The sequence below is a fragment of the Necator americanus genome, chromosome III, assembly GCF_031761385.1.
Source record: "Necator americanus strain Aroian chromosome III, whole genome shotgun sequence".
Classification (NCBI taxonomy): Eukaryota; Metazoa; Nematoda; class Chromadorea; order Rhabditida; family Ancylostomatidae; genus Necator; species Necator americanus.
In genome coordinates, this window is record NC_087373.1 from 29715934 (window position 1) to 29727458 (window position 11525).

Sequence of the window (11525 nt, forward strand, 5' to 3'; positions counted from 1 at the left end):
GTCAGTTCTTGCATACAGTTCTCCAGAAATAAATAACAGCACATCAGGCGAACCTGGTCAAAACCAACATCTATCTTTTGGTGAAAACTGTTCAACCTGCTATGAACTATCGCTCAGTTCAAACTTCTCGAAGTATTCCTAATGAGTCAGCAAACTGCACTTCCACCACGTTAGTCACAGATTTCTCGTAGACACCAACAATCAACCTGTCGCCAAGGATCACATGACGTTCCAATTTTCGCCGCCTGACTGCCCTCACAGAAGATACCCTCTAATCAATGGAAACAAGTATAAGATTCCCAAGACTGGGATATATCCTTGATACTTTTTACTTTACTTTTTTTAGGAACTATATGTTCTGTGCTCTCTCCACATTTATTTCATTTATTTCATATATGGCTCTGCAAAAATCGCTAATAATCAAACCGATTCGGTAATTCTGATTTAAGTAGATGATTAGGGAAAAACCTCTATTGCCTCATTTCTTGTCCTAGCACTTGTATTCGAAGAATGCCCAAACATGGTAACTTGTCGACGGAAAGAGAAGTTCCCTTGGGTGTGATGTGGACTTCACCTCGTTGAAGGAATATTGCATCCTGTTGACTCGTAAACTTTGTATCTAAAACTCAAAGTCATCTATAGGCTCCTCGTTCCTCACACTCTCCCAGGGTTCACATTTTGAACGATCTTGTTGAATTCGATGGAACATTTTTGAAAATGTTAATTTGGTTATACCTACCAAATTAAGTAACAGCAACAACAACAACAAATTCCTGTATGCTTACTTCGCATTACATCCTTTTAATGTTACCACTAATAATATCTAGAACAAATTGTTCAATTGCTCCTTAGCGATGTAACGGCAGTACAGATGGAAACTTGCTGTGCTGACCGTAATCCTCGTTGACCCATTTCATGGTTTTACTGCATGATCCTCTTAACGTAAATATATCGCTTTCATAACATCTGCTATTACGGGAGTCCTTTTTTTGCGAACACCGCCCTCAGCCAGGGCGGCAAAAGTGGAAGTTGTTGGCTGCAAACATTGGTGACCTTGCTACCGCTTAACCCCCCGCCGTTCAACGGTGATAGCTTATCGATTCGCACTTCGCTTTGAAAAACATTGAAAATAATCGAAATCAGGTGTTTTCCCCGACAAGGTTCCATCGCCAGTGAAACGAACAGCCGAACTGATTTCTGCTCGCTCTCAATCACACACCCTGCAGACCATTAGGCCTTTACAACGCGCTTCATTCACCAGATGTTCTTCCAAACGTGAGTTTTTTTCGTATGTTATTTCGCTTTTTCCCCGAAATTTTTTACTTCTTACTTAATCGAAAAATTTCTGTGAGTAGAAATACTCATATCGGATATATTTCAAGTGTGGCTAATAATAAGTACATAGAACGCCCATGGCTACGCTCTTGGCAAGACCTAGCATTCGCTGTGTAAATTTGAAGTTTTTTTTTTGCAAGATTGTATTTCGGTCGTATCTGATTACACGGAATCGACTTTCGTGTACGTTTATAAACGAATCTAGTATCACTTTTTTCGTGGACGTGTACGAAGTAACCAAGGAGATCTAACAAAGATCTAACGAAAAAGATAAACAAATAGGATTTTCTCTTCTTTTTTTGCAACGAAGATATTTTGCGTCTTCAGCCAAATCTCATAAACTACGAATGCTTTAACAATACAAACACTTTCTGTAATCAGAAGCGCTACGTTGTTGGTGGGGCGGACACTGGTCGTCATCACTCCAGTCGATAAGACGATGACAACGGGATACAAGATCACACAAAAAGTGCGAAGACTATCAGCAACAAAAACTCTTCCTTCGTGTTGTTGCGAAAGATCGGAATCATTGAATACTCCGAACTGAAGTCGATGCAATCGCGTAAACGGCTGCACTCAAAGAGGTGCGGTGGAGCTGGCTGCTGCAATCGAGATGAGACCTTTGTTCGTTGTAGCTGGATTACAGAGAGATGAGTAAGGCTCTACTTCAATCGCGGGCGCTGGCTCCTTTTAAGCATCTACGTCAGGTTTCCAATCGCTTGAACCGAGTCAGTCCATAGCATGGGGTAACGTTTCACACACTCGCCATAGTCTTGCAACGTACACTGCAGACACAGAGGACAGACAGTGCGGTGGAGCGTTCCGGTTAGAATCGAGAGGGGATCCTTGCTAGCGCCAGTCATCGCTGTCGTTCGATGGTTTCCAACCGCTGGCTCCACCACACCTTTGAGCGCAGCCGCTTACGCAGCTGCACCGTGCTTCACGTCGTTTTGACTCGACTATACATGCAAAGCCTGGGATCCGGCTGCTTAAATGAGGTTTAAATGGAGGAAAAGACGCTAAAAGTGGGCCTAACAGTGTAGGCTTGTTAATGAAGCCCGCAAATGAAAATCACTGAGCAGCAAAATCCATGTGGATACCACATTGGGCTAGCGTATGCTGTGTGATTCCGCCTTCCTTGAAGATGTGGTTCAATCCAGAATGTCCACAGATTGCGCCGTGCGACTCTATCAAGTGATTCTTTCCACTCTGCGAGGAAGGACCTGAGAAAAGAAAAGTGGTGTCAGGGGCAGATGTAGTACAAGTTCCGATGGTTAGGCCATAGAAGACAAAAACACAAAGAAAAAAGACATAATTAAGGCGGAACTGAACCAGAAAGCATCAGCATCAGACTAGCATATTTTAAAACAGATCTAACACTATGGCCCACTTTTACATTTAACTGCAGTGTTCATAAACCACCCTCGTTTGGCTGGCCTCCAGAATTTTTTTGTCCATTCAAACCTTATTTGGACGGCTGACTCTCAAGGTTTGTATGTTCTCTGAACATAAGCTGTGAGATGGTTCACAAGAGAACACTTAAGAGATAGATTGATACAGATGCTGGCTTGTAGGTCTTTATGCATGACGCTCTCACCAAGCCTCTCCTATCACCACCCTTTTCACGTTAATATATCTTTTTTATTTTTTTAAATACGATGGCTTCTCTGACCATAGCAAATGGTTTAAAGCAAAATGATTACTGTCGCATTTTTCTTTGTATATACTCGGTTTTTCTCTGACCGTACAGGTACAAAACGAATTTTATTATTGCGCACCACAGTAGCTGACGAGTTAAAGGCAACGTCTCACGAAATTGACGTAATGTAGAACCATCATGGAAAATATAAGAGGTTGGGTTGTGGATTACGAATATGAGCTTGGCAATTCTGTTTCCCCTAATTATTCTAGAAAAGGTAGTGTGAGAAACCTTGTTCATTCCTCCTAAGAAAGTTACAACGCGCTGTATTTGAGTGCGAGCGGTCGCTGGTAAATGAGGTCTCCTCCACAGTTTATTCAAGTAAAAACAATGAATGGGCTGCTGAGGGGAACGGAAGATGCACTTTCATTTTGCCCCAGAATAGGGACATTCTAACGCAAATCGAAGGAATAAACGCCATTCCCACACCATATTTTAGGACGATTAGAGGGAATTGAGCGGGGCCACGCTCGTATTGCAATCTGCGCCTTCAGCTCCGTCTTCTGCAGGTTTCTACTCCACCCCAATTTCGTAATACGTTGTCTTTAAATAATAAAGACGGAAATTCGAGCCACCTCATTAATGCAAGCTTTAGTTTTTCTCTTCTGAATTTCAAACACTGAAGGGTATTAAAAAAAAGAGAAATGGTTATATTCTAATTGGCACTTGATGCATCAAGTTACTCTGTCACTTGTATATTCATATCTTTTCATTATTGTTACTATTTTCTTCCCTTACGTGTATTTAATCACATTTTGAGTTGTGATTAACGAAAAAGTGGTTTTCACTGTTACACAGAAGAGCTGTCAGCCGCACAAACGTTGTCAGACCTTCAATATAATCGTTCAGTCTAAATATATAAAGAATTGTGGGACTAGTTACTAGAAAAGTTCTCTTTTTAGAATATAACCAGCATTATTAGGATGGCTGTCAGGTACATCGATATTAACACTACTGCAGTCGCACAAAACCTGTTGTATCAGCGTGACGCATCACTTCCTTGGGAAGGCGCGCACTGGTCCTTCAGCGCAACAAACTCCTCGTAGCTCTTATTTCCTTTTGTTTTCATTCTTCTTCTCTTATCTCTTTGTGAAACTATTCGTGAAAAAGATTACACAACAACAAACAATTTGTGGATAGGACTACGCAGACTTATTTATATTCTCCCTCATTATCTTCGCTGTTTTACTCCTACGGCGCTTCCAAGATCTTGATTTGTACGAATTTCATTAGTTTCACTTTCTTGTGCAATTGTGAACTATAAGATTCCATCATGATGGTAATACTTAAGAAAAAAACTTAAGAAAAACTTCATTCGTTAGTATAATAGTTTCTTCTGATGTCAAGGAATCTTCACAGAGAATTCAGATTGTAGAAGGTGGGTTACAGGTCCAACTGTGCATAGTTTGCATCCTTCTAAGGATTTTGTGATTTCATTACACGTACGTACGCGGAGTTCAATCCTTAGGAAGCAAAGTCTCGGCAACGGCAAAACAATTATTAAAAAAAAGAAAAAAACATGAAGCTAATAAAGAGACGCCTTGCTAAGATTATATGAACATATTTGTGGACCGGTTTACGAAATAATGAAAAGCTATAAAACTTGGAAAGAAGAGAGCTCTGAGGAGTTTCCGGCGCTCTGTTGAGAAGGGCTAGTTCACGGCTTCACTCAGGACACCCTGCCCCATCCTCAGAACACATTTCAAACCGTCGAATAGCGGTTACTTGCTCAAAAATTGCGAGCCATACTTATTTCTAATGAGCTAATAAACTGGAGCAAGTGTTTCTATCAGTTCTGATAAAAATTAATGAAAAGAATTACCAAAACCTACTCCAGGGAAGCAACTCGAGAAATATCGCACTATGTGATCGGTATTGCTACATTTGGAATACTGCTTCTTTTATGTTGCATTTTACAATGCTGTATATGCCGACGGTTGCGGAGAAAACGACGCTACGATGAGGTAAGATTTTCATGTCAATCTCTATTATTCTGCTTAAAGAATTGCACTGCTTCCAGCACTTTGAACCCCTTCACTATCCCTCCTCAACACTGCAATTCGTACGCTTCAGCCATAACAGGAGAGAGCCAAAAATGGGTACGACGAAGCTCGACATTCCATGTGCTGCCCAAAAATAAAGGGTCGGTGTGTGTTTAAACCGCAGCACAAAGTGGAGCAGTAATATTATTAATCTTTATTTTGGTCGGAAATCCTGTAACGTACGATTACACAAAAACAAGACAATTTTATAGGCAACTGTACAGCATTTTAGCGAAAATACATGGAACACAAGATAATTACAATCTACGATATGTATATTGACGCTAAACATTCAAAGCTATCTTCGGAATAAAACAACTATATTTCAGCAACAAAAATTACTTGCAGAGAAAACGCAACTACAGGCATGAAATATATCGCGAACAGGTCAACCGTTGCTAATATTGGATAGATTTCGAATAAAAAATGCAGCGACGAAACCTGACTTCATTTATTCAGCAGAAATCGAAACTGAAAAACCCTCGCTGCTCCTTCCCTCAAACCTAAAGTCGTCAGCGCAGTTGCTTCAAGCAGAGAACACCGTCATCGGAAATACCAGACAAAGATAAGTTAAATTCCCTCAAGAGGACTCGATCGACACAGTAGTGCAGAGGAATAACAACAGAAACCACCACTGGTTCCACATCGATACACACTACCAACTTGCCTAAACAATTTGGCCTTGCTGTAGATCATGTTCATCGACGTGCACCAAATGCATGTGGTGCTCATCCTCCAAATGCTCCAAACCGGGAATCTTGGTAATCGCCGTTTTATAATCACGCATCTCCTTAAAAGCCAATTGTGTGAATCACTCAGGTTGCAAAAAAAATTAATTGACCACATAATTTACGGATTAAAAAAATGAAATATACACATATTCTAACAATAACTATTATAATTCCTTTACTGACACCTGTAAATTGCAAAACTACTTCTACTTTCAGGTGGATGTTCCTGGTTTGAAAACGGTAATACTAGGATGAAATGCTAGACATTCAAATGTCATAAATTAACCGACCCTAGTGCACAGCTGGATGCAGACTTGAAGAATTTCTTTTGGTGAATTTTGCTCCTTGAAAGTACAAAAAGTGAGCGAGATTTCGACAAAAACGTTCGTAAATACATTGTTTGCCAGTCTATTAACAAAGAATCGGAACTTACGGTATCATATCTATCATACTTTACTCTTCTATACACAATTAAGGGCATGCACGAACTTTAAGTGGATCAGGAGAGGCTGGTCATTCGCTTAATGATAATGCAAACACTAATCCTGCATTTATTGCGTTGCAAAAGGTAAAAAAAATCTGCTGAAAAGTCGAAACATGCACCATCTCTACATGAACTCAGAATCAAAAATGAAAACTAAATTGTTTGCCAGAACGGTATCCCCATTAATTTGTAGTCACAATAAGGTGTTTTCTGGTTCCTCTACTTTTCCCCGTAGAGTCCCAGCCTTGGTCAACTTCGAAGCTTTAAAAAACCTATGACGTACATTAGGGAAGAAAAAGAATACAATTTTTTACCTCAGCATATCTTTCTTTGTCAGCCAGCGCCTTCCTCTCATACATATCTTTCTCATCCATTGAAACATTCTTCCACATTCTTCCCAGCTCTTGTGCAACCTAAAGTTTGCAGATAGAAAGCTATATCTTTCGAAGGACCATGCAGAACTGCAACATCACAAACGGAAGGTGGAAATACCTGGCCGACTTTCCATTCCGGATGCATTTGTTGCACCTCCGGTCTTCTGTCTTGCGAAAAGAAGAAGAAGGCAGATCTAACAAAAAAAGCTCCTAGGGGATGAAGACATGATAATCGAAAAATTCTGCAACATACAGGGCACGTTTCGGTGCATTGGGGTCCTTCTTGGCACGTTTTCGCTTCCTCATCGCATCCTCACCACCATATGCAGCCACCTTAACAATCCAATGAAAATGGAAATGGAAAACAAACAATGTAATGCAGAAAATCTCGATAATTCGTTATCATCGCTACGACTCAGGTCCATGCTTTGGAATAAAGCATGGGATCGGTGAATTTTTGAAGGAATACTTAAGAACGTAGAGTACTAGATCGGTACTTTTGACCAGTGATTTCAACCTATACTTTCTCACTTTTCCACTGTCCCCAGTCTTCATTCTATTGCTTCACATTACTAGAATGAATAGTGAATACGTACGTGTACCGGATTGTTTCAAAGTTGTTTACGCAAAAGAATAACGTAGCAAGTAACTACTACAAATACCCAACCAAAAGGTAGAAACCGAAACTTCAGGCCAACTCAAATTGCTCCTCTTTGTTAATCCCGTTCTAAAAAACAAAACAGAGTGGGGTATTTTTCGCATGATTGTCTCAGTTAAAACCGAAAGCAGTGAGGTACAATTCCAAAGCAGTGATTAGCAAGAAAAGAATCCTTCTCAACTGCTTTGACCTGTTACTTCACTGATACAATTAGCATTACTGAAGACTTCTACCCATCATTTCAAATAGGAAAGCAAATACTTCACTTGGAAATACCAGCCTTTCACTATGATACTCACTACTCTTTTGAGAGCCAAAGAACACGAGTTTATAGCATTTTCTGCATTTTGTGTCAAAGGTAGCGTATCACAAAAATGACGTACTGTAGAAAGTGGTCAAAACATATAGTTTAGGGTGTAGATTATGAATATGAGCGTGGCCCCGCTAAATTTCCCTAAATTCTCCTGAAAAATCGCTTTTGTTCCTACGAGGTAAATAAAACCTCTCTCTTGCGCACATGCGGCGCCCGCGAGCGAGCGGTCCAAGATCAATGAGGTCTTCTCACCAGCTTATTCAAGCAAAACTAATGAATGGACTGCTAAGGGGACCGGGGCGTGCACAAGAGACCGCATACTAGCGTACTTTGTGGAAACAAACAACAATTTTAGAGCGATTAGGGGAACTGAACGGGATGACACTCGTATTCATAATCTACTCCTCGAACCCCATATTTTCCCACAGGTTTCCCAACTACTTCACCGTCGTGATACGCTGCTTTTGGAATATTCCCCCTCCCATGATAAATAGAGGGAAAAAAACCACTGATTATAGCAATCAATGAAGACAATCAAGAATTTCTTGTACTTAAAAGTTACTAAACCCAGTTCCTATTAGTATCTATAATATCCTTTTTTGACTCTATACAACAACTTAAAATCAATGCACCCGTTCTAGCACACTACAAATGACACAGAATTCAGGGAAAATTTCTTTAGTACTAAACGAGCATGACACACATGCATTTTTCTGGATACTCTGACCGCAGGATTCATATCCAACAATTCAAAAATTAGATTTAACTAACACCTTCTACGTCCCCACTACCGCTACGAGCACCGTCTACATAAAGTAACGAACCTCTGCTTGATACCTCTCGGCATCCTTCTGTGCCAGTTCGTAAAATCGCCTTTTTTCGTCGTCGGACATTGTCTAAAAATAAGATATAATCGAAGGCTCAATAATTATGATGCAACAAATCGGAAAACAAACAAATAGTGGAGTAGGTAGAGGAACGCACCTTCCACTTCTCGCTACACTTCTTTGAGATCTCCGTCACTTGCACATTTTCATTCGGATATTTCTTTTTATGCTCTTCATAGCACATTTTCACAAAGAAGCCATACGGCGAAGTTTTGCCACGAACAGGAGGTTTGCCAATGTCCCGCATTGACATAACAGAGTAAGATACACCAGAATGCGCAATTTTCTGCAAAAGTAATATCATACTGCAGTCATACAAATACAGGACATGCCTGCGCACCCAGAAGAAACACAATGATCAACTTAAGCATGCTTTAGCTGATTTTGTTCTACCAGAAAAGTTACCAATATCTGGAGAGTCCCGTATGAGCCTACAACTCTCCACCTTAACTCCCAAAAATGTATTCTGTTGTATGACTTTTAACATTTCAATATCTCATTCACAAACTACAATTTAGAGCTAACCTGCAAACAACAATCGGGGGCAAAAATCACGCCCTTCCCGGTTGATTTTTTCAAAACAATCTCACGAAGTGGATTGTGCCCATCTATACTACAACAATGGCTGCAGTTTCTCAATAAAATTTGAAGCATTGTAACAGCCATCGAAAGCATTAGAAAAGGTCACCTTCTGCAGTAACCCAGAAAAAATAAAATTACTTCTATTTTAATTTACTACACTATACACCGTCTAGTCATCTGTTCCTGATATTTTCCTGTCATGGTGGAAGTAATTTGTTCCTTCTCTTTCGTTTATAAAACTTGTTTCTGAAGAAGCAGTGATGGACAGCTCATCCAGTCCCAGGAACCAACGCACTCAAATAGCTCTTTTCTATGCGAATACTCACAGCCCTAACTATAAAAGTTTTGTACTGTTAGAACGCCTATATTACTTTATTCCAGAGATTTCACGGTTACAAGACTTTACTGACGATGGAACATAACCGAAAGAATGGTTTTCAGACTAGTTGAGCAAGAAATCTAATACACCAGATGGGGAGAACTATTCAGCAATCTATCCCCATACCCGGGCTATCCCTGAATGTCTGCCTTCTCATCCTGTGGTCTCTAAAAAAAACTGAGTAGGAGTCACCTATATGTGACCGCCTTAAAATACAACACACAACATACAACGTCGGAAAGCTGTAGAAAATACGGCGAGGTTATATTCCTCTAGGAACACTCCATTTAAAATCGTAGTAGTTGAGGGCATTCGATTTTCACAGGTGTCGACTGTTGGCATGTAATCATCAGCATCGTTAAGATTTTTGTCAACGATGCCTTCCCGATACCAACGCCCTCGTCTCCGAAGCCAGAACACCGTCGACGCAACGAAGTAAACACGGCAAGTGCTGGTTTGCAACACAGGTAAGTCCCCTCATTGTAATTAAAACATATGAACCGTGATTGTGTTATTCTTTCTTTGTTCTACTTACATTCGTTTTTATTTGAAATGGTTCCCAATAGTTTTTTTTTTTAACCAGTCTCCGAGAACTGCTCTATTTCGGAGTACGAGAGTTTTCGGGGCAACTTTCGATACTTATCGTTATGATCTGACAGCTAAACTTGTAAAATGTCGAAATTCCTTTGAACACAATAATATTCTGAATATAAACTGATACGACTATAAGTCGTGCACGTTGACTATAAAACGGAAAATTACACATACCATATGTGGTTGATTCAGGTTTAGATTGATGGCACTATCTACTTTTTTTTTTACAATAGAATCTAAACACGTCATGCAGAAATTAAGAATGAAGAAGGATGCAAGCTATTGGGAAGCAAGAAATCAAATCTGTTCTAGATGTCATTAAATACAATACGATCGGAATAATCATATAATGCGCTACTAGCGAAATTTGCTGCGGAGTTAATCATATCCATAGTGAGGACGAAATGATGATATTAACTAATCGTATCGCCTAAGGTAAGAGGAATGAAAATCGCTCCAACTATTTTCATGGTGAACTGGTAAACCAACTCAGCATAAATCTGAGAACTGCGCACAGCAAACACTTTTTTCTCCGTGCAGTCAAATTCCGCACTTTCAGCATTAAATATATTAAACAAATACAGGAATATAAGTATATAATATGTAGTACTAGAGTCAGCATAACAAGTACACCAACAGAGTTTTACTACATCGACTGCAAAGAAAAATGTTCTGTGAGGTTTCTAGAGTTAGGAATGAGCTAGATCCAAACAAAAAGTTGCAACTCACGAGAATTTGTCAGGATCACCGGACTCGTTTTCGAAATCTTGTATCGATTGATGGCTCCATGTATCAGAGCAAGCGCAAAACACACATAGGTGGGATTTTTGCACTATATTTCACTACTCGCACATTGCACCGCATCGTAGGAAATGGCAAGCACCGAGAGAGCGATTAGGGCTCTCACTCAAAATATTGATGGAAACGTTCATCCAGTTTGATGAGTAGCAAACACTATTTTATTATCATGAATATGACATCCTTTGGTGCATACCCTTAAAAATACAGGGTAAATAAATCAATTTATCAGCATGGTTTTTTTTACTGGTATCTCTAATCTCCAATTGTCAAAGCATTGGGTTCTGCATAAGACATCGTTAAATTGAACCATAGGAAATCTTTATCATTGTACCCGGACGTTGTTAAACTTATGATGCAGTGAAGTGGTATTGAACAAGAGAAAATAGGATTGGTAGCGTACCAAGTGATCTCTCCGAAATCGGAAATACAACGGCTGTGAATGAAGACGAAAGAACGTTGATGCAATGAACCGTCAGTAGACGACCACACTCGACAAGACACCTGGAATTGATCGAGAGAACGATTCGCCCATCTACATCGCGCAACGACACCATCACGGATTGCGCACAAAAGTACGTAGACTCCGCATGCAAAGTGCGTTCGGAACTCGGGTCGTAGCATTACGAACGTTCAGCAGACGGGCTAT

General features: G+C 40.1%; 2 protein-coding genes across 4 annotated transcripts; one reads left to right on the forward strand and one right to left on the reverse strand.

The window, feature by feature from the left end:
* Nucleotides 1–1261: 1261 nt before the first annotated feature.
* Nucleotides 1262–5174, forward strand: RB195_011387 (uncharacterized protein; the record flags this gene model as incomplete). Of its 2 annotated transcripts, XM_013447274.1 has the most annotated exons (3): nt 1262–1275; nt 4872–4998; nt 5055–5174. In XM_013447274.1, 3 exons carry the CDS (start codon nt 1262–1264, stop codon nt 5172–5174), a joined length of 261 nt encoding a protein of 86 aa, XP_013302728.1. The 2 variants fall into 2 exon arrangements, with proteins under 2 accessions (XP_013302728.1, XP_064050355.1); XM_064192772.1 differs by lacking the exon at nt 1262–1275 and having other exon boundaries at nt 4843–4998.
* A 569-nt stretch (nt 5175–5743) lies between these two features.
* RB195_011388 (uncharacterized protein) lies at nt 5744–11500 on the reverse strand (the record flags this gene model as incomplete). Of its 2 annotated transcripts, XM_064192773.1 has the most annotated exons (8): nt 5744–5866; nt 6606–6704; nt 6784–6859; nt 6919–6998; nt 8461–8532; nt 8621–8809; nt 11280–11312; nt 11381–11500. In XM_064192773.1, 8 exons carry the CDS (start codon nt 11498–11500, stop codon nt 5744–5746), a joined length of 792 nt encoding a protein of 263 aa, XP_064050356.1. The 2 variants fall into 2 exon arrangements, with proteins under 2 accessions (XP_064050356.1, XP_013302729.1); XM_013447275.1 differs by lacking the exons at nt 11280–11312; nt 11381–11500 and having other exon boundaries at nt 8621–8776.
* Between the last annotated feature and the right edge of the window lie 25 nt (nt 11501–11525).